Here is a 24,077-nt window from a genome sequence, read left to right as displayed (position 1 = left end):
ACATAGTGTATGATTCCGTTTATATAAAATGTCCAGAATAGGCAAATCCATAGAAAAAGAAAGCAGACTAGTGGTTGTCAGTGCCGGGTTGGAGGAGAGAATGAAGAGTGACTGCTAATGGATATGGGGTCTACTTTGAGGGTAATGAATATATTCTGGAACTAGTTAGAAGTGATGAGTGCACAACATTGTGAATGTACAAAATGCCACTCAGTTGTATACATTAAAATAGTTAATTTTATGTTGTGTGACTTTTACCTCAGTATTTAAAAAGGAAAAAGTAAAAATGAACTGATTGCCTAAAAATGCTTATACTGAGTTATGAAAATAGCTACAAATGTTTCATAAGTCCAGTTGGAAAATAGTTTCAAATGGAACTTCTGGGCATAATTTCACATATCTCAGAAAGAGATAACTAAGTAACAGGGGCTTCAGAAAAGAAATGCCAATTATTTAACCCTAACCATTAAGGTTATTTTTGGGAAATTAGGACAAAGATTTGCTTGTTAAAATGGACACCCCTCTAAATCAGCCATCACTTTTATCTTTCAATGAATTATCCTTAAGATAAGAAAACTATTTTATATATACTCTATCTAATCTGCTTTCACTATAAGTGATAATGAAAATCAAGACATTGATTAAAGTATACAAAGAGAAAAAACAACAGATTACAAAAAGGATTGGCACACCCACCAGTTTGATCACAGGAAGAGGACAAATGAGAACCACAAACCACTTGAAAGATTCTCTTTGAACTGTGTAGGCCAAACATTAACCATTTTCAAGATTAATGCCCTAATAGTTTATAAAAACTATTCAATAAAAATAGATTCACATTGTTGTCAATTAGATAAAAAAGTTCTGCTTTGACTATAGTGTTTTATATGTTTCTTTCTCTTCCTTATTCATTCATTAACACGGCACCTTAGTGTGGACACATGGATGAAGTCATAGTTCCAGTGCTCAGAGAATTTACATTCTGTCAGGGGAGCAGTTTGAAAACAAGCAATAACAATATAATAAGATTTTTGCTGGAGTGGGTCGATATTCCCCTGACCTGCTTGGGTCATTAGGGAGGCTTCACCTAGAAGGCTTTCGGGGTGTGACTTGTAGCTTCATCAAGTTTCTAGGCAGACATCCATGGAAGAGCCATTCTCCCATGCATAAATTTATTTTCCCATTATCTTTTGACCAAAAATAGGCTGCCATTCAGGAGCCAAGTGTTATTTTTCTTTGTGCCCTCCATAGCAGTTAACGTAGTGTTCAATAATAACCTAATAAATTATGAAATCTGAACCAAAACAAACTGTCACAAATACTTCTTGGCCATATAAAACATTTTTTTAGTAGTAATCTCAAAAATGGCATTAATTTTCCTCCTTCACTCCACTGGCTACCCCCACATAAGGAAGGGACAAAGTAGAACCAGGTTAACTCAGAATTCTTTCACTCTGTGGACCACACTTATGCAAGGGGACCTGCTGGTTAAATAGCAAAACCAAAACGTCCAGGAGCCTCGCTGGTCACTGAGAAGTGGCAGCTGGGAGTCAGTGCTGATTAAAAGCACTGGCCTCGAAATTAATATGTCTGAGTTATATGTTAGCTCTTATGTTTGCCAGTTGATTGAAACTAATCCCATCCTCAGTTCCATGAGTTAGGACAAATAGCATCCACTTACTAAGGTTGTTACGATAATTTAATGAGATAATACATAAAAGTGTTTTGCACACTATAAAACACCATATAAATAGTGATTCTTCCCTTTTTCCTCCTACTTTTTTTCTTTTTTTCTAATTACCTGAAAACTGGAAATCTGGCCAGTATCCATCTAAGACTTTGTTGTCTTGTTTTTACAAACAAAATGGAAAGAGAAAGACAATCAAGAGTAATTTAGAAGAATGATAATTAGGAGTTGTAAGTGTTCCATTTTCTTTTTCCAAGAAAGAAAATAAATCCAATTGGAATTGCTAGGCATGGTCAATTACCTGGTGATAATGGGGAAGAATGGATAATGAAGCCGGTGGAATTAACAGTACAGAGAGATTTAGTTAAAACAGGGATCAAAGAAACCAGAAGGAAGATCCACTGATACGAGAACATAAAAACAACTACCTGCTATCCCTCCAGGTTAGTCATTTAACTTGTTAGTTTACCTTGCAGCCCAGTCAGTCTAGAACTCACTGGATAGGCAGGTTTTTTGCTTTTTCATTCATTCCTTCTCTTAGAAATCTCAATACTTCCTTCCCTGCTGACCTTCTCACAAAAATCATAATTATTTACTAGTAGGAAGCCGCTATTTCTAAATCTTTTGACCTTTTTGTTTTTAATAGAAATCTAAAGAGGAAGCTCAGTGTTCAAACAAATCCATGTGGAACTGTTCTGTTTAAAGCTGGGCGGGAGATGAGTTAGGGCCACCAGAGCCTCACACCCAGCTCCTTAGGGCTCCAACACCACAGTTTGAAATAATTATTGAGGATTAATTGCTCATATAAACATTTCACATATCAGTACATTTTTTTTCTCCCTCTCTCAGGTTAATAGCCTGTGGCGATAGTTATTATCACAGGGGCACTGGGTAACAATATGATTTAGAAGCTGAGTAGAAATATTCTTTTGTTAATCTCAAATCTGAAATTTAAGTGCTTAATTTAGATATGCTTTCATTAACTCCCTTCCCAAGTTTGGAGAATCTTGTAGATTTTAATTTTGGATAGAATACTCTTAAATCTTTATAAATTTGCCAGCAAAGTATCTATTAATTAAATAGATTAATTAATTATTAATTAATTATTAATTAAAATGTCTATTAATAGGGAATGCTGGAAGTGGAAAGAAAAAAAAAGATTCAACATCACTGTAGTCAGTCTTTTATTTAACCCTCCAACTAGCTGGCAAATTATGTAATGTTATTCTGTTTTTCAATAAAGACGCTGAAGCTCACTGAGATTAAGTAGTTTGTTTCTAAGTATGTGAGTTGGGCCTTGAGCCAGGTCCATCAAATTGTAAAGTCTGCGTCTTCATACTATAGCTGACATTTAATTACTTCCAGTTTTAGGGGAATGCATGTCTATAAATTTCCCATTTGCTTTATAGTTATAACCCCTGGTCCTCAAATCAGAAATCTGATTATTTCTTGTCAGTGCTGTTGACGTTACTTTAGATTTTTGGTGTTTTCCATTGTTTTTGTTAAACAGCAGCAATAAGCTATCTATACTAGTATTGTCTTGAGTAACTAGGAAGAGTAACAGATCCATAGAAAATAATTACACTGAATGCTCCAGGTTTAATTAGGGATTTTTTTTTCTGTTTACTTAGATACTTATTAATGAAGCTATGAATTTTAAAAAAGGTAGTTTTCATTACCATTAAAGAAAAAAAGCAAGAGAATTTGCTTCTCTCCCTAGAATCATCAGCAATGGAGTGGATCATCATGAAGGCCTTTGAACCTGGACCACACATTTGTAAAAAGCCTCAAACTAAGACTTTTAATATTATCTGCAAAAGAAATAACAATATAGCCACTGCTTTTGTTGGTTGTTGCTGTTCAAATAATTAATGTAAAGAGGAAAGGAAATTTAATAATCTCTCCTTCCAGTGGGTATTCATTCCGGTGAGTGTAGTCTTCCACACCTTTCTTCATGAATGTAAATATATCCATAAACAAAGAAATACGATTTGCCTTTTTTCACTTAATAATCTCACAAGGATGTCCCTCTCTTGACAGACATTCAGGTCGTTTCTAGTTTTTGCCACTTCAAAGCAATGCTGCAGCTAACATCGTGTGTGTGGGTGTGTGTGTGTGTGTGTGTGTGTGCGGGTGCGCACGGGCTTATCTCCTTTACTGATCTTTTATATTAACCTTTGCTACTATGAAATACAACAAACATATGAAATAATGCATAACTATGGAGTGTAATGAATGATTATAAAGCATACCCATGAACCCACCAGCAAATTCAAAAAGAAAATGTGACCACTGTCCAGAAGACATCCCTTCCTGTGCTTCCCCCAGAGATCCTCAGATTTCTTCTGTATTTTTCTTTATCGTTTACTACTTTGGATACACCCAAAAATATAGTTTAGTTTTGCCTGTTTTTGAACTTTATGGAGATGGCATCAGACTTATGTATTCTTCATGTTTTGCTTCTTTCGCTCACTAAAGATGCTGAGGGCCCCAGCCATTTGCAGTAGCAATCGGACTCCGCGTCCACGGGCCCTCACGCCTTTGTGCTTTTAATACTTTGTTAAAATGATAAACCTTATAAGATCCATCCATTTATTGCAGGTAACCCTGGTCTGTTCATTTTCATTCCATTTTATGCATTTACCACAATATGTTTTGTTTTGTTTGTTTGTTTTTGAGGAAGTTAGCCCTGAGCTAACTACTACCACTCCTCCTCTTTTTGCTGAGGAAGACTGGCCCTGAGCTAACATCCATGCCCATCTTCCTCTGCTTTATACATGGGACACCTACCACAGCATGGCTTTTGCCAAGCAGTGCCATGTCCGCACCCGGGATCCAAACCTGCAAGCCCCGGGCCGTCGAGAAGCGGAGCATGCGAACTTAACCCGTGTGCCACCTGGCCAGCCCCACTACAGTATGTTTATCCATGCAGTTATTCTAGGTATTTCTGGATATTACAGACAGTAGCCTGAGCCCAGTTATGTGTGTCCCCTGGGGCACAGGTCTGTGCCTATGGTAGTTGAAGAGGAGGGTGCTTCTTCACCTTCAGTAGATAATGCCAAACTGTTTTCCGAAAGTGGGAGTTCCAGTCTCCACTCCTGTTAGCACTGTAGCGTGTTCCTGCTGCTCTACTGTCTTTCCATTATTGGTATCCTTAGATGTCCTTTTCTTTATTTTTTCCACACTTCGTGCTTTTTCAGCCTGATAGGTCTGCAGTGGAATCTCCTGTGGTTTACACTGTGGTTCCTGATTACCTGCTGAGGCCAGAACCTTGTGCTGTGTTTATTGGCCATTTGTATTTCCTCTTTGGTCTGTTCAGGTCTTTTGCTTGTTCTTCTGTTGGAGTGTTAAGCTTTATATTCTGAATATGAGTCCTTCGGTGGTTATATATGGTTTATGTGTTATAAGTGGCATGTCATTTGTTCTTTTTATTAGCAAAGTCCTTAATTTTTCAGTCATTAATCTTTTCCTTTATGGTTAGCGCTCTCTTTTTACTTGTTTAAGAAATCTTTTCGTACTCTGAGGTCATGAATGCTAATTCTGTTTGAGAAAGCATTCCCAAAGTGGGACTGCTTGGTCAAAGAGAATGTAATTGGACTTGTTTTCATGACCCTCCAGGCAGGGCCACATGAAGCATCATAAGCGTTTTTTAATTGACTGACTGGACCCATAGCTCTCCCAGAACCACACCCACCACAGTAGGAGGCTGAGTCTCCTTCCCCCATGTCCCAGAAAGGTTTCTTACAAGTAAATGAGATTAACTGGGGCACCAAAGGAAACAGTAAAATGCAAAGGAAGTCAAATGGGTGTTTATAGTAGCAAGGGCTATCGTGTATCATATGCCAGACACCATGCTGAGTGTACATGTGGTGTGTAATCCTTAAAATAACCTCTCAAAGCAATTTTATTTTATCCATTTCACAGATGAGGAGTTTAAAGCTCATCAAGAGTAAATATTTTGCATGAAACCCACTTCTGAATGGCTCCAAAGCAGGTTCTGCTTCTATTTTGGCATCCTGAAGCATTGTACTCAGGATACGGTTGGGGGATATGGGGTGAGGTAGTACATGCCGAATGCTTAATTACAAAATCAACACCCTCCCTTCCCTTCTGTTACTCTCCGTGACCGGGGTGGGGTGGGGTAGGGTCAGGGTGTGGAAAGGTGTGAGAGGCTCCCCACTGCAGGCTACTGCACCAGGGAGACTTATGCCTAGAAATGCCAGTTCCAGAACTGGGTGCTAGCTTTGCTTTCCTGCCCAGGTAGTGAGTGGAAAACGTCCTGTGCTACTGTCTTCCCATCACCATTGTTTTCTCCCTGAAGCCATCCATGCAGCAGTACAGGTTGATGTATTAATTAGGTTATAGCCCAGTCACTTGGTAAAGGGTGTTTTGTTGTTTTCCTCTTCATTATTTGACATGCCAATGTAAATTATTTTAATAGGACTAACAGGTTCAGTCTTTCAGAGAGTATATGAAGGGTGGCTACTTGATATGTGAATTCATGGTACAATCATCCCCCTTCATCCACAGGGACACCTTCCAAGACGCCCAGGGATGCTCAAACCACCAATAGTACCAAACCCTATATCTACTATGTTTTTTCTATACATACATACCTATGATAAAGTTTAATAAATTAAGCAGAGTAAGAGATTATCATCAATAACTAATAATAAAGTAGAATAATTATAAGAATATACTGTAATAAAAATTATATGAACGTGGTCTCTCAAAATATCTTATTGTACAAATGTCATCCTTTTTCCATCTTAACTAAGCACTTATGCACTGTTGCCAGAACTTCTGCAGTTCAAGCTGGGACAGCAATACGAACACGAATTTCTTTTTCCTGCTTCACAATTGCATGGGTAGATTCGTTCTTACTGTAGATCTTAGCAACCTCAGCATACAATTTTTTTTCTTTCCTTATTAAGTTGAGAACTTTCACCTTTTCACTTAAAGGAAGCACTTCATGGCTTGTCTTTGGCATATCCAGACTGCCAGCATCACTACTCTTGCACTCTGGGGCTATTATGCAGTAAAATAGGGGTTACTTCAACACAAGCACTGCAATGCTGTGACGGTCAGGCTGATAACCTAGAGGGCTACTAAGTGACAAACAGGCAGGTGGTATGTACAGCTTGGATCTGCTGGACAAAGGGGTGATTCACATCTCAGGTGGTATGGAGCAGAACGGCACAAGATTTCATCACGCTACACAGAGGAGTGCACAATTTAAAATTTATAAATTGTTTATTTTTGGAATTTTCCATTTAGTATTTCTAACCGTGGTTGACTGTGGATAAGTGAAACCACAGAAATTAAAACCACGAATGAGGGGAGACTACTGTAAGAAAATGGATTGTAAGGAGGCAAGTTTTTTTTCAAGTGTCAGAGCACACTTGTAATAATATTAACAAACATATGTATCTATCAAGAAATATAGCCTGACAGATTTTGTGTGGAAATGTAGGAGTTCCTCCCTTCACACTGGTGAGTGAGAGGATCATGTGACACTTTTGAAATGTCCCACCTGGGACATGAGAAAGGACCAAGAACTGTTTGCTGAGATCCAGATAGCAACCTGTTGCAGGAGTTCCACATTTCCCATGTGTGTAATTGAGTGTGTGTGTGTGTGTGTAATTTCCTGTAGAAGTAGAACAGAAATGTGCAAAGAACTTGTATTATATGAAGTTGTACTAGTTAATATTTTTATATTGCAAATCTTGAGGAAAGGGTTGAGATTAGGAAGGACATTTTTTAATATAACTATCAGATATCCTGTAATATGTGAGGCATTCCAGAGTTACAAATTTATCTTACATAGTCATATAAATTTAAGCAGTGATTCAAAGGAATAGTGCAAAAGGCTTAATTTCAGATGTGTATTTAATTTCCTTTTTTCAGTTTCTCCAACTAGCTACAAGTTGAAAAGTATCTTCCTGAAATTCAGTAAACTAACTTTGGAAAATGCTTAGTGATTCCCCACATTTGTAAGGTATTTGTGGGATATTCGTAACAGAACATGGTCTTTGGAGTCAAAATACCTTATTTGATACCTTCCTGGCTGCTCAACCTTAGGGAAGATACGTTCCTGCACAGGTGGTTAGAGAGCAGCTTGGGGACATGCATATAGGTGTTGAGGTCTGGACCCAGTGAGTGGTACATTCTCAGTGAATATAATCATCCCAGTAATATTATTGAAAAGCTGTTTTATAGTGTGCATTCCATCATTTTACAATAGCTTGCATCATAACAATAGACGGTTTCAATATGAAATAACTTATTGAAATTCAGCCATCAATCAGAACAGCTTGTTCTGAAAGCTCTCTGCATCTTTATAAGGATGTTTATGTGAACTAAGGTGAAAATGAAATATATAATTTTCTTAGTATTCTCAACTTTGTTCTGCTTACCTTCCAGAAATGTGCACCAGCACGTGTACAGTCTCTGTCTCCGAAAAGCTTCTGTGCAGGGCTGGCCTCTCCAGGGCCATAGACCCACTCCCGTGAGTCAGCAGAGGTTGTGCGGGTAGCAGCATGCATGGCTCACCCCAGGCGTGGTGGGCGCACACATCAGGGGAACATGGAGCTAGTGCTCCACGTCCTGCCTGTCTTAACTTAGGAAAAGGAAGAGCGGGCATTCCAGAAGAAGGGTGTTGAGGGTAAACTAGCTTTCCCGGCCTCTCTCTTCTCCTCTCTCCTAGCCTTGCTCTGCCCACTGGGCCCTGTGTAAGCCTTCCAGGAAAGATGACAGCATTACCATTGGATGGCAGCAATGCCTAGCCCTTTGTTTCCTGGAAGCTTTGAGATTTTTGGGGGTGAGAGCTGCTAGGAAAGGGAAGAAATATAATGTTTGTAGCAAACTGATTAAGCAGAGCTGAAGAAGGTTTAACACTAGATGTATTTCAGTCAGGGTTAGAGGTCTCTTTGCTGGACACCCCTGTCTTAAGTTAATTATGCTTTTTAGTAACAGCTTTATTGAGATGTAATTTACATACCATAAGATTTACTCTTTTAAAAATAGACAATTCACAAATTTTTTTTATATTCACCAAAATTGTGCAACCATCATCACTGTCTAATTCCAGGGCATTTTTATCACCCCAAAAAGAAACCCCATACCCATTAGCAGTCACTCCCTATTCCCTTCAACCTCTGACAAACACTAATTTGCTTTCTGTCTCTACGAATTTGCATGCGCTGAACACTCCATATAAATGGAACATAACAATCTGTGGGCTTTTATGTCTGCTTCTTTCACTCAGCATAATATTTTCAAGGTTCACCCATGTTGTGGCATATGTCAAAACTTCATTTTTTTAATGACTGCCTGATATTCCATTATGTGGACATAATACCAGATTATTTATCCATTCATCAGTTCATAGACATTTGGGTTGTTTCCACTTGCTGGCTATCATGAATAATAATACTGCTATGAACATTCATATACAATTTTTGCATGGCCATAAATTTTCAGTTCTCTTGAGTAGATACCTCACAGTGGGATTGCTGGGTCACTGCCAAACTGTTTTGCAAAGAGACTGCCCCATTTTGCCATCTCATCAGCATACTGATACATTTTAATCACCGATTAAAGAGGTTTAATCAAACCTCTTTGAAGGAAATGCATTTCAGTATCAAGGCAAAAGTTTGTTTAATTCATTCAAGGTGGTCTTTTGTGTAATGAGAGTGACATAAAAGGACATGAAGTGACATAAGCTACCTTCTGGAAGACAATCTTTTTTATTCTTAAATTATGTCTATATGGTATCTCCAACTAGCAGAGAATCTGACGCTAGATTAATTAAATGAACAAGTAAGACTAGGTGAAAAAATTTGTTAGAAGCCGCAAATTTCTTAAAAGAAAAATCAAGGCATATGAAAAATTCTCACATGGAAGCATTGAGGGACAACTTCCTGTGTGTGACAGGTGCTAGTGTTGTGTGCGCCTTCAGTGTGCAGTTCTGGAAAGTAAAACTGGGAAAGGAGTTGGGTGGCGCTGTTAGCACAGCATGCCTAGACCCACACATCTCACTCCTTCATCTGAGTGTTAAGCGCCTCTTGTGGGCCAGACCCTCATCTGGGCGCTGAGGATTCCACAGATAACGGACACACACCGCCTGCTCTCAGTAGGGACACAAGCAACACTAACTAAGCAAGTTGATTTCAGATGCTGACAGAGCCTGGAAGAGAGGATGAGGTGGGGTTTCTGGATGGGCGGGAACTATCTCAGACTGACAGTAAAGACCCTTTCGTCACCCCCAGACTTAGCCTGTGGTCTTGCAGGGATACGGTTCCACATGTGCACAACTCGTGGTTCCTGAGTGGTGGTAACACACTGTGGCTGTTGTGCCCAGCTTGAATGCTCAGGACAGAGCTGTGAGCACCCCTGGTACCACCGCAGCAGCAGGCTGTTCTTGTGAGTAAACAGCCTATTAAACAATGAAAGCACATCTTTAAAGATACTCATTATCTAACTCCGAAGATACTTAACAGTCTCTCGGAAGAGGAAAGCCTGGGAAAGGGAGATGGTGAATCTGTTTTTTTATTCTGCACTCATTTTGGGTCTAGGAGATGTGAAGTGATGGTTTGACGTTTCCTTCTTCTCTTTGAGCATTTTCACCTATACCAAAGAAAAGTCATCGTGCTTAGAAAGATGAACTCTGCAACATGACTTTCCCTTTCCTTTATTTGAGAGAGGGTGCCAGTCTCCTGTCTCCTGTTACCTACAACATAGTAACGAATTCCATTACTGCTCGCTCTCTTTCTCTTGTTTAGTTCCTTTAAAAAATTTCTTTCTATGACTTCTCTAGTTTCACATTTTTCTCTCCAGACTCCCTTTCAACTGTAGCCTCCCCTCTGCCTGGCCAAGAAGCACCTTGGGGAAGAGACCAGTGTCCCCAGGTGTATCTGCACAAAGCTCTCCCCCCAGCCTTTCCAGCACCACCTTCCGAGGACAGGCCCAGGGCTCCATCTGGGAGTATGTGCCCAGCTGCCCTCCAGTGCAGCTCTCCCAGGCCTCTCCTGTTACCATGCTGACGTTCAGGATCACCTAGGATGCTGTGATGCCCTGTGCTGGAGCAAACAAGAGATCACATTGACCCAGATGATACCTGTCATGAGAAAGTTTAAAAATGTCACTGGGTTCTGATGGGATGGTTTGATCTACAGAAGGCTTCAGCTTCTAGCTCCTGGTAGTAGCCCCTAGAACCTCTGTGCTCTCCCATGGTGTGGTGTGTGTATGGCATGGAAACTGAAGAGAAGGTCATGACACTGCCAAAAAGGGAGCCAGCCAGAGACATCAGCCTTGCCAGCCCTGCAAGACCCCAGGCACCTGGCCATGTGTGGTGGAGGGAACATGTGGCTAGAAGGCCTCTGAAGAAATACTTTCTTTTTCTCTCTGTCAGTCTAAACTACTCTGTATTACTAGAAAGTATAACCTTGAGCAAGTCAATTAACTTGCTATGATTTTTATCTGTACAAATAGGGTTATCATGAAACAAACAATTCATGTTAAATGCTTAAAACAGTCCTGAGCCCATAATAGAGTACTAAGTAATCATTACTAGCTTTTTATGCTTATGCCTGAATTTTCAAGAGTTCACATCTTCCTAGAAAAGAGGATTTCTTGCTTTTCTAGAATTTCTAGTGTGATTTCGAACACCCACAAGTGACACTCCTCTACCTATATCTCACACCATATTCTTGCACAAAAGTTAACAGTAGTTCTTGCAGGAATAGTCTCCTCCTGACTGTTTCATCTTTGCTAGTCTCTTTGGCACTGATGTGACATTCAGGCTAGAAGCCCAGCAATACCTAGAGGCAGGCCTCCTCCACTGGGTGAGCAGGTGCCCCAGCCCCCAGCGTGGCTGTGACCACACAGCCATCTGGAGACTCACCCATTCTGAGGAACTCACTCCCTGCCAGGAAGACATCTTCCTCAGGATTCCCATAGGTCCTTCTCAACACTGCAAATTGACACCCGCTCCTAAAACTACTATTCTCTTGTTGAGTGTTGGGCCACAGGAAAGTATAAAGTGATAAGAAATGTTATATCATTTGCAAGTAACCCAGATGCACTGACCTAGTTTTACAGAGATTAGGAAATTATCTTTGCAACTCAAAATAATATTCCTGTCTAAATTGAGCACTATTAATAACAATCCAGCAATTAGGAAGAAATTATTTCTTGAACCTCATTGAGATTATATCTAAAAGTACAACTTACCAGAAATGCTTGAAGCCTGTTGTTTTCTGATGGTGGGTGGCAGCTCTGGCAGATAGAGCCAGTGCTATGTGAGGAGTCCTTGTCTTCCTCTGATGGCAGGTCCTATTATCAAGTGCACAGAGGGAGATAGAAGCAGAGAGAAGATGGTAGAGTTGATCTTGAACAACACTAAGGTTTACAGAACAGTTCTAAACTTCAGCCCCGTGTTTGTAATTTTTATTGCAAATGAATTGAAATGTTCAGGTCAGTTTTGTTTTGTCTTAATCAATACCCAAAGCCCTTTGCAGCATAAAAAGAAGTCTTCAGGCGCCAGCCCAGTGGCACATCAATTGGGTTTGCATGCTCTGCTTTGGCGGCCCAGGGTTCACTGGTTTGGATCCTAGGCACAGACCTACACAGTGTTTATCAAGCTATGCTGTGGCAGGCATCCCACATGTAAAATACAGGAAGATGGGCACAGATGTTAGCTTGGGGGCAATCTTCATCAGCAAAAAAGAGAGGAGGATTGGCAACAGATGATAGCTCAAGGCTAATCTTCCTCAAAAAAAAAAGAAGTCTTCAGTTGTCCAAGCTTATATTATCAGTCTGCGGAAGGCATTTATCATAGCTAGTTAGCTGTTTCTAGCTACTCCATACTGCTGAACTCCCATAGAAAGAGCATATGCCTTCTTCCCACTCTTCTCCTTTAGCCACTGCAAGCTTCACCACCTTCACCTGGTGCTGAAGACTTTAGAGTCATGTTTCCTCCTCAAGCAGAGACACATGGCAGTAAGGAATGGTAGCAGCATTAAAAATCAGAGAATCATGGGGCCGTCCCGGTGGCACAGTGGTTAAGTGTGCACGTTCTACTTTGGTGGCCCGGGGTTCGCTGGTTTGGATTCTGGGTGCGGACATGGCACTGCTTGACAACCCATGATGTGGTAGGCATCCCACATGTAAAGTAGAGGAAGATGGGCACAGATGTTAGCTCAGGGCCAGCCTTCCTCAGCAAAAAAGAGGAGGATTGGCAGCAGATGTTAGCTCAGGGCTAATCTTCCTCAAAAAAAAAAAAAAAATCGGAGAATCACAGAATCTTACAAGGGAAGAAAATGAGATCAAGAGAGATTTCAGGACTTGCCTGCATTACAGATGAAAGGTGTCCTCTCTCTACCCTGTTCTGTCTCTGGCACTGCTTCAGAGTGAATGCCCATCTCCAACAGCATTGGTGGGGTTGGGAATTTGTAACCCAAGCCCTGAAGAGCTTGAGGTGGCAGTACTCCCTTCTGACCAACCCTCATCTCTATTGCAGTCCTAACTCTCAGTCAATCTATGATGCCCTATAATTACAGTTCAAAAAGTGATACACCCATCCTTATTGTATCTCTCCTGAGGGTTCTCTCCAAGGGATTTTTCATAAGAAAGAATGTGTTCTAAGAAGGTACCTCCTCCACTTCCAATAACTAGTCAAACTTAGGAATGACCCTTGCTTTAGAGAGAGTAGAAGAGTTGAAAATAGTCTTAAAGGAAATCTCTTATCCCACATCCTGCATTTGCTGTTGATCACAGGAGTGCCTTTGAAGAGAGTGTACTTTGCACCCATGAGTAGCTATATCACTAGCTTATTCTATGTAGTATTTTGCACACCTAGACTCTCTTTGCTACCTGTGTTTGCTTTCTCTTGGGAAAGGTAATTCCTCAAGTCCATCTACCTGTCCCACTAGGAAAGTTCATCTTTAAGTAACCTTTGTAATGATCTAAGATTTAATGAAGTTTGCTACAATAAAAGCCTGTTGGCAGATAAATTATGACAGTACTATGTGAACCAATTTCTTGAGGATATTAAGATATCTTTTTTCCGTTATTTGTTCTCAAGATTATATGGAAGACAAAAAGTATTTGAAATTTTATTTCCAGCCTTAGCAAATCATTAGATAATAAGAGAAAAGTCTTACTCTCTCAGTCATGTTCTGCCACTTATTTTACTCACCAAAACAACCAGTCCAATTGGTAAAACCAGGCATTCAGCTTCAAGCAAATGTGCCCAGAATAATGAGGGTGGATTTGGGTTGTTTTTCTCTAGAAGTCCATATTGGTTTGCAGTCTTTGTAATCCTGCCCCAGCCTTTCTTTGAGTGTAATTTCATCATTAGGGGCCTGTGTGTGTGTGTGTGTGTGAGGGAGAGAGAAGGGGAGAGAAAGAAGAAATGAAAGAAATCAGTTTAGAGGACATTGAGGGAAGATTGCAATGTGAATTTGACCTTTAAATGTCAGCCTTGTTGTCTTCATCCAGCTTTTCCAATGTCCTGTCACTGTCATCACATTCTCCATATGCTCTTCATTGTACTCACTGTCCTGGATGTCCTGTCAGAGTTGTTTTCTATGTCAGAGCTGTTTAAAGATGTTAAGTCCAATGGTAGATTCTGATAAGGTGCTGCAAAAGTAAATGGACTAGCCAGCACAATAAGGCAAGAAAAGGCAGAGAGATCAAAAAGGAAGAAATAAAACTATCCCTATTTGCAGATGACGTGATGGTCTATATCAAAATTCCCAAGGAATCTACCCCAAAAAAAAAAACCCTCTTAGATCTAATAAGTAAGTTCAGCAAAATTTCAGCATACAAGATTAACATACAAAAATCAATCACATTTCTATATACTAGCAAGGAAGCTTTGGAAACCAAAACTGTAAATAGCATTTACAGTTGCCAAAAAGGAGAAATATCTAGGTATAAATCTAACAAAACATGTCAGGACTTGTATGCTGCAAACTACAAAATGCTGATTAAGGAAATCAGAGAAGATCTAAATAAATGGAGAGATATGCCGTGTTCGTAAATTGGAAGATTCAGCATTATAAAGATGCCAGTTTTCCCGAAAAGTATCTGTCAGCTTAATACGATGCCCATTAAAATCCTAGCAAAAATTTTTGTAGATGTAGACAGATGTATTCTAAAATTTATATGGAAATGCAAAGAAACTAGAATAGATAAGATAATTTTGAAAAAGAACAAACTGGGAGGAATCAGTGTACTTGATTTCAAAACTTAAGATATGGCTATAAGAGACTATGGCATTGGTGGATGGATGGACACTAATCAGTGGAGAGAAGAGAGAACCTGGAAATAGACCCATGGAAATATGGCCAGGTGGTTTTGACCAAGGTGCAAACAAAGCAATTCAGTGGAGGAAGGATAGTCTTTTCAACAAATTGGACGTTCGTAGGCAAAAAATTAATCTCAACCTAAATCCCATACCTCAAAGTGGATCTTAGTTTAAGTATAAAACATAAAACCATAAAATTTTTAGGAAAAAACTTTGGGACCTAGAACTGGGTGAAGAGTTCTGAGACATAACACCAAAAGCATGATCCATAAAAGGAAAAATCAGTGGGGCTGGCCCAGTGGCGCAGTGGTTAAGTTCGCATGTTCTGTTTCTCAGCGGCCCTGGGGTTCGCCGGTTCGGTTCCCAGGTGCGGACATGGCACTGCTTGGCAAAAGCCATGTTGTGGTAGGCGTCCCGCATATAAAGTAGAGGAAGATGGACATGGATGTTAGCTCAGGGCCAGTATTCCTCAGCAAAAAGAGGAAGATTGGCAGTAGTTAGCTCAGGACTAATCTTCCTTAAAAAAAAAAAAAAGGAAAAATCAGTAAGCTGGACTTTATCAGAATTAAAAACTTTTTATTCTGCGAAAGAGCCTGTTAAGAGAATGAAAAGGCAAGCTACAGACTGTGAGAAAATATTTGCAAGTCTCTTATCTTAGAATATTTAAAGAACTCTCAAAATTCAACAGTAAACACACAGAAACACACACACAAGAAGTCTAGTTAGAAAATGGTCAAAGGACGTGAACAGACATTTCCAAAGAGGACATACACGTGGCAGATAAACACGTGAAAAGATGTTCAACATCACCAGCGCTTAGGAAAAAGCAAATCAAGACCATGGTGAGATATCTCTACACTTGTATTAGAACAACTAAAATAAAAAATAGTGACAACATCAGATGCTAGCAAGGATGTGAAGAAACTGTCTCTCATACCTTGCTGGTGGGAATGTGAAATGGCGTAGCCACCCTGGAATATAGTTGGCAGTTCCCTTAAAGAAAATGAACATAACTTCCTCTAGCAATTGCACTCTGGGCATTTTTCCAAAGAAATGAAAATCTACATTTGCACAAAACCCGTACACAATTGTTTGTAGCAGCTTTATCTGTAATAACCAAAAACTGGAAACAACCAAAATGTCCCTCAAAAGGTGAATGACTAAACAAACTGTGGTCCATCCATACCATGGAATACTACTCAGCAATAAAGAGGAACAGACCATTGATACTACAACTTGGATGGATCTCAAGGCCATCATGCTGAATGAAAAAAAACAGTCTCAACATGTTGTGTACTATATGATTCCATTTATGTAACATTCTCAAAATGACAAAATTATAGAGATGGAAAATAGAACAGTGGTTGCTAGAGGTTTGGGATGGTGGTGGTAGTGGGGAGAACTATAAAATAGGAGCATGAGGGAGATCCTTGAGGTGATGGAATAGTTTCATATCTTGATTGCAGAGGTGATAAACATAGATGTGTTTATCATGTATGATAAAATGTTGTAGCACATGTAATACCAATGTCCTGTGTTTATATAAGAAAGTGGGGGGAAAGGTGCACAGGATCCCTCTGTACTATCTTTGCAAGCTTCTATGAATATAATTATTTCAAAATCAATTTTTTAATCAAATTAATGATTAAATGGTTATCAAAAATAGTAATAGTTAAATAATTGTGAAGAAAGGATATTACTTCTTTGGGGGTTTATTTGAACATGCAGATGGCAACCTAATAATACCAATAATAGCAAAAGCAGTTGCCATTTATGCAACACTCAGGCATAAATGGCACATTCTCTCTAGTCTCCACAACCACTCTGGTAACAAGTCCAAGATCCTACGGCTGCAGGGTCACAGCTGAGCTCAGACCAGGCCCATATGTGACTAAAGAGGATGCTCTTTCCACTATAGGACAGTTCTCTTTACTGCTTACCACTGTTTTAGCAGAACCCTAGCTTTTTGGTTTTCAGAATAGATTGTAAAAGTTATACATGCTCTTGTTAAAATTTCAAAGAATCCAAAAAGCATAAAATAGAAAGTAAATGTAGGAAAAAACTCTACTAAGAGTTTTTTACAAATCCCTCTAGATATAAAATTTTGTTTTCAAATTTTTAAAAATATATATATTTACCTTAAAAGCAAAATTGGATTTATGACCCTCACACATTATCAGGAATGTAGAATAGTACAGCACTGTGGAAAACAGTTTGGCAGTTCCTCAAAAAGTTAAACACACTTACCATAGGACCCAGCAATTCCACTCCTAGGTTATCCACCCAAGAGAATTGAAAACATAGATCCACACAAAAACTTGTACACACATGTTCATAGCAGCAGTTTTCATAAGAGCTGAGAAGTGGAAACAACCCAAATGTCCATCAACTGATGAAAGGATAAATAAAATGTTATTTATGCTTCCCATGGAATATTATTTAGCCATAAAAAGGAATGAAGTACTGATACATGCTTCAACATGGATTAACCTTAAAAACGTTATACTCTTTGAAAGAAGCCAGGTACAAAAGGCTACATATTTTATTCCATTTATGTAGAATGTCCAGAGGAGGTAAATCCATAAAAACAGAAAATAGATTCACAGTTGCCAGGGGCTGGAGGGAATGAGACTGACGCTTAATGGACACAACAGGAGTTTTATCTGGAATGTATTGAGGGTGATAGGAAGGTCCTGAAATTAGATAGTAGTGAAGGTTGCACAACTCAGAATACACCAAAAACCAGTGCACTGTACCCTTTCAAAGGGTGAATTTTTTGGTATGTGAATTATCTCGATTTTAAAAATTGGATTTATACCTTCTATATTCCCGTGGTGCAGTAAAGACTTGGGATGTTCATGTTGTATCACGTCTTATGCGGAAGGGGGTGCATCTCTTTCCATGAACTATCAGCAGTTCCTAGAGACTCCAATCAAAACGCTAGATACTCTGGGGCCAGCCCGGTGATGTAGTGGTTAAGTTCACGTGCTTAGCTAAGGTGGCCCAGGGTTCGCCAGTTGAGATCCTGGGTGCAGACCAGGGTGCGCTGCTTATCAAACCATGCTGTGGCAGGTGCCCCACATATAAAATAGAGGAAGATGGGCATGGATGTTAGCTTAGGGCCAACCTTTCTTAGCAAAAAGAGGAGGATTGGTGGCGGATGTTAGCTCAGGGCTAATCTTCCTCAAAAAAAAAGAAATAAACACTAGATACTCATTTTTCATGGTAAATACAATTTTTTTCATGTTAAAATATACATAACATAAAATTTACAGTTTTATCCATTTTAAGTGTACAGTTTCATAAATATAATTTTAATATGTGCATACCTTTCCATTTAAAAAGTTTGTGTTACTATAAATAAAAATATAGCTGTAGGAAAATATAGCTATTAGAAGCTTTCTGATTTCCTCAGATGTGAGTTTAAGAAAGGTTGTTGGGCTCAGCCAGCTCCTGCTGTGTGGTGTGCCTCCTGACTCTGAAAGTAGCCATGTGTTCTTCAACTCATACTTTCAAGCCCTTGTTCCCGGAGCTCCCAAAGTGGGTGCCCAGAGGAGGCTGTCCCTGATATCCATGCATGTGCCTGTGCTGTCCGTCCTTCTCCACATGTGACTGCTCCAGCTTCCAGGTTCTCTTCTCCTCTTCCTGTTCTTCAAGTGCAACTGATTTTTACATGACAGCTTGAAGTACCAGGTAAAATCATGACTAAGTGTGGATTTCCCTTTAGTGATTATTAGCTTCACCTACTGAACCTAAGCTATCTTGAATCTGCTGTCAGAGAGCTTCTGACTACTGCAAAACCTCATCAAGTTAATAACTACGTAGAGAAAATGATCACTTTGTCCAGCTTCCTTTCTGTCTGCTCCATTTTCCAAATGCCCCAGATATAATGATTAAAGAATTTTTTATTAATTATCTGTGAATTTTGATTGTCACAGTTTAATGACCCAGATTTTTCTGCAAATTCATTTTATGCAATCTGTAAATTAAGATATATCCTAAGAAATTCATTCTGGCAAAACAATGTTTTCAGATTTTTATCGTGTCATAAACATAGTGACTTAATCTGTATGTCCTTTTTTTCCTCTACTTTAATTCAACATTTATTTTATTTTTGAAACTTTTTTATTGAAAAGACAAACTTTTGGTAGCCTCTACCCTGTCAGACAGCTTGTTTGTTGTTTTAAACATATTTCAAAGGATTAGCAGGCATTTTGTCCTGTCCAAAATGCCCATAAGACATTTGGTCCATAAGACATTTGGTTCATGCCAAAACGTCCTTGACATTTGGTCCTGTTCAAAATGTCCGTGAGCATATTTGGTCCATGCCAAATTGTTTTGGACAGGACCAAATATCAAGGACCTTTTGGCTTGGACCCAATGTCTCCATGAATGTTTTGAACAGGACGAAATATGTCCAGATTTCTAGGGCCTTTTGGCATTGACCAAATATCTGATGGATGTTTTGGACAGGACCAGATATGACCAGATATCAAGGACCTTTTGGTGTGGACCAAATGCCTTATGGGCATTTTGGACAGGACCACAGGACCTGCAAGCTTTTAAAGGGATGGCTTTTTTAAAAGAATGAGGGGCTGGCCCCGTGGCCAAGTGGTTAAGTTCGCGCTCTCCACTGCAGGCGGCCCAGTGTTTCGTTGGTTCAAATCCTGGGCGCAGACATGGCACTGCTCATCAAACCGCGCTGAGGCAGTGTCCCACATGCCACAACTAGAAGGACCCACAACGAAGAATATATAACTATGTACTGGGGGGCTTTGGGGAGAAAAAGGAAAAAAATAAAACCTTAAAAAAAATAAAATAAAATAAAAGAATGAGTTTCTGTGTAACAAAATGAAACCTCATGCTAAAATGAATAGTAAGGAATGAATTGTAGTGGGAAGAACAATACATTTTCACTGTGCCAAAAGTTAGCTTCAGCACAACGTTTGTCCCAGAGGCTGGAGTCATTTAAATGAATGCCCAGGACGAAGGCTCTGGTTCACAAAGCAACAACCATCTAAACCATGTCTATTTTTAAAAACAGTAGAGAGGCTCATTTTTTATGAGACCAAGCATTTTATTTACTGCATGAACATCCTTTACCTAAGAATCTGCATTAAAATATAAATGTGTAATGTGTCCAAACTTTTAAAATTAACCATTAGCATCCTCTAAATAAGTAAACATCATTAAATTCAAATAGAACTTTTCTAAGGCTATATCGTAGTCTATCATTTCTCAAAGAAAGTTCCAAGAGAATACTTGGTTTTTACCATACTCTTTAATTTTATTCTGTTCCTTCACAAAGTGAGTCTGGGGTTAAAATCCTGTCTTCAACTGGGAAATTTTTGAGCACAAAACAGCATAGAAGTTAATAGCCTAAACACTGATGATATAAATAATTACAAGAATATTCGATGGCGAACGTATACTGAGTAATTATTCTGAGCATAGAAACCCTAACAGGTGCTGTCCATGCGTTATTTCTTTTACTCCTTGCAGTGACACCAACAGCGAGGTACTGATTTCTTCCCATTTTAGAGAAAGGGAGATGGAAGGTCCAAGAATGAAATGACTTTCTTAAGGTTTCACAGTGTGCAAAAGGCAGAGCTAGAGCTCACACAGGTCTGACTCAAAGGCCCATGCTGTACCCCATCCCTGTCAAACAAGAGGCTTGAGTAGAGTCTTACCTCTGTCTTGGAAATGCAGTCAGATCTAAGGCGAGAACTAGGGGCATATTTATTTGTGTAAAAAATTACCGTTTTGTCTTCCAACATTGCCTTTCTCCAGACTACAAATAGGAAATGAGCATATCAAATATGCTAGGTCTGATGTCTATAATGAAGTATATAGGTGGTTATGATAGCGTATGTCAGTTATTCATTCACCAAGTCTTTTGACCACCTTGTCTGAGCTGGGCACCTCTCTGTGTCAGTGGAGATGCAGCAGGGACCAGATAAGTACCTATCCCTCGGGGACCTTACATCAGACAGCAAGAGGACAGGGATGGAACATGAGTCAGATGGTGTGCTCAGTGGAAAGAAATGAGCCTGGGAGCAGGCGAGCACATGGGCTCATGGTGAGCAGCTGTAAGCAGGATGTTCCAGGAGAGCCTCCTGGGGAAGGTGACATTTGAAGAGGCCTGAAGCAAGCAGACAATGTCTGGGGAAGAGAGGGGCAGCAGCATGCCCAGCTCCTTGGTATTGGGAGAAGGGCAGCAAGAGATCAAATGGGCTAACTTCTGAATCTTTCGAGGATGGCTCTTCCTGACTTCATCCAGCCCTGGGTCCCCGAGCCCTGTCCTGTCACTCACCCAGACAGCTGCTGCAGAACACTTCTCAAAAATAACTGGGCGGGGGGAGACGGTAAATTTTCACTGGGCAGTTCTTTTTTAGCATGTGATTTTCCCTTTTGGTTATTATTTTTGTGCTAGATTTTGACCCAGAACCTGATACTGACCCTTGGTGTTTGCCGTAGGCCACACACTGCATGAGGTGTTTCCATCATAATTGGTGTGAGGACCCAAAAGAGATGGGTAAATGCTTTGTGTCTTGTTCAAGTAGGATGCTAAGACCCTCATTTTCAAGTTCTGAGTTTTTTGGTTTTGTTAACTGCCAGATCCCTACAGTGCTTGCTATTAAATATTGAAAGAAATAAGAATATGTAACATTAATTATTAAGGCCATAAGCTTTTAGAAAAGTAAACAGCATATTATACATTAACATTATTGAAACTTAAGTAAAATCTAAGAAGGCTTTGTGATATATTTTCTTTTTTTTGGCAAGTAAAGCAGTCAGTATTATTTTTAATTGTAGAAAATGTACATAATATAAAATTTACCATCTTAACATTTGTAAGTAGTGTTGAGTACATTCACATTGTTGTGCAACCATTACCACCATCCATCTCCAGACCTTTTTCATCTTCCCAAACTGAAACTCTATACCCGTTAAACACTAACTCCCCATTGCCCCTCCCCCAACCCCTGGCGTCTACCCTTTGCTTTCTGTCTCATAGAGTTTGACTGCTCTAGGACCTCATACAAGTGGAATCATATAGTATTTGTTCTTTTGTAGCTGACTATATTCTTTATTTTAGGTAACTTATTGATCATTTTTCTTATTATATGAGTAACATATAGCTGTTTTGGAAAAATATAGGAAATACATATAAGCTAAAGGAAGAAAGTAAATATCACCTCCAAGCTCTACTCAGATAACCACTAAAAACATTTTTATATCTTTCAGTCTTCTTTTCTTTTGGTCTATTATATGTAGGTACATGCATAGATATATACATAGAGAGAGACATTATAATTTGTTACCTGCTTTTCACTTAGCAACGTATCATAAACATCTTTCCATGTCCTTAAATATTTTCTATGTAACCATTTCAATGGTTGTATAATATTTCATTCTGCAGATGTATCATAATTTAATTAACAATCTTCCTCTTCTTGTGCAGTCAGGTTTGAAGGTTTGTCTGTCTGTCTCTGTGTCACTGTCTTCCCCATCTGAGTCACCACTCATCCCAAATGGTAGCTCCTTGGCATTAGGGATGGTGTCTGTTCAGCAGATCTACATAGGACCAGCTCATTGACCAGGTATTTAATAAGCTATGTTTGGTGGTAAATACCTTTGACAGCATCTTCTCTTTTTCCAGGACAGCAGGACTTTTCAGTTTGATTGACATCATGTGGCCTCCAGTGATATCTCTGAAAGCAGCTGGCTACACCCAGGCCTGTGAAGAGGTAAGCCAGCATCTGAAGAACTCCCCCTGAGCACGGCCTGCTCTGTGCCAGGTGCTGATCCAGGTGCCACCCCCATAGTCCACATCCCCAAGAAGCCCAGGTCTTGTAATATGAACCAGGACAGAGATTCAGATCTACTTGTCTCACTCTAAAGTCCAAGCTTTGGCTCCTCTTTCTGCTTTGCTACACTATATTCTTCTGGAGGTTAATTTATGATGATGTTTTTAAACCACAATCATTGCATGCCATTGCAACAGTAAGAGCCTTAGCCTCATACTAAACAAGACACAGGGTGTGTTCCCCACCACCTTTCAGTTGCTAGTAGAAACAAAATTCAATTACCAATTAGAGAAGCTCACATAACCTAACAAATAAAATCCATGGATATTTGTACAACCACCAGGTTAACCAGGAATTTCTGTTTTCCTGACTCCTCAAATTGTTTATGACACTTGCTCACAAGTAGCAAAATTGACTGATTAAAATGTCTCCCTCCTGGGCCTTATTCAGCAGGCTGGCCAGTGGCTGCTTTGGGCCATACCTCCCAAAGCTGAACACTGGGGCTGTCTTGTGTCTGTAGTAGCTAACTTCTGAGCAGAGAGCTAGCACTGTGACTGTGTACTGTGCTATACCAGCAAAATGGTGGTCAAAAATGCCCATTTCTAGATTATTTAAGAGGAAGAATTTTCTAAATGGTGTTTTCAGTATGCTCTGAAGAATAAATCCCTAATGAAATCTTGAATGGTAATAAATTCAAAAGTACAAAAGTTTTTATACTTGGTCTCAGAGATAAACCATATAATCCATTTCTTATATAGCCTTCCAGAGATATGGTATGCATCTGTGAGTGAATATATATATATTAAAGAGTAAATTTTAATAGTGTATCTGAGTCTTTTAACAATACATTCACGCTCTACCTTTGCCTTTATTTTAAGCAGGTAAAAGCTCATCTCCCTCCTCCTAGCTTCTGTTACGTCCTCACTGCTCATCCAAATCTGGGACAAATTGATATAATTGAAGAAGACCCCATTTCTAAGCTTTACCGGCCTCCAATTCCTCACTGCTTAAGAGAAATTCTCCAGGTAACATCTTCGTTTCTAACAAGGTCTTCAGTTCCTTGTGCTGTATTTGTGTGCTTTGTGTGATGTTCCTTATCTTTTTAAATGCCTTTCCAGACTGATGATCTCAGTACCTGTTGCAGTTTCTATGCCAGAGTGATTTATCAAAGACCACAGGTAATCTCTCTCTCTCTTTCTCTTTCACATAGGGTGTTATAATGTATAAGGTGTTATAAAGTTTGTTAAAGGATAATCTCTTAGAAATT

At 39.5% G+C, this 24,077-nt stretch overlaps 1 protein-coding gene across 40 annotated transcripts in view; it reads left to right on the top strand.

The window, feature by feature from the left end:
- Positions 1 to 24,077, top strand: part of SPIDR (scaffold protein involved in DNA repair) — a 472,184-nt gene that overhangs the window by 418,864 nt on the left and 29,243 nt on the right. For 22 of the 40 annotated variants that reach the window (XR_011543434.1, XR_546115.2, XR_011543432.1 and 19 more), the window contains 3 exons: positions 22,663 to 22,750; positions 23,689 to 23,835; positions 23,929 to 23,988. Coding sequence is in view for 36 of the 40 variants with exons in the window: in XM_070631683.1 (XP_070487784.1) it covers positions 22,663 to 22,750; positions 23,689 to 23,835; positions 23,929 to 23,988 (295 nt within the window). In the remaining 4 variants the exon portion in view is untranslated. The remainder of the gene's footprint in view (positions 1 to 22,662; positions 22,751 to 23,688; positions 23,836 to 23,928; positions 23,989 to 24,077) is intronic. The other 18 variants (XR_011543433.1, XM_070631682.1, XM_070631676.1 and 15 more) reach the window with 1 other exon arrangement.

This window comes from Equus przewalskii, chromosome 8 (assembly GCF_037783145.1).
Source record: "Equus przewalskii isolate Varuska chromosome 8, EquPr2, whole genome shotgun sequence".
Lineage (NCBI taxonomy): Eukaryota > Metazoa > Chordata > Mammalia > Perissodactyla > Equidae > Equus > Equus przewalskii.
This window is presented reverse-complemented; position numbering and strand designations above follow the sequence as displayed.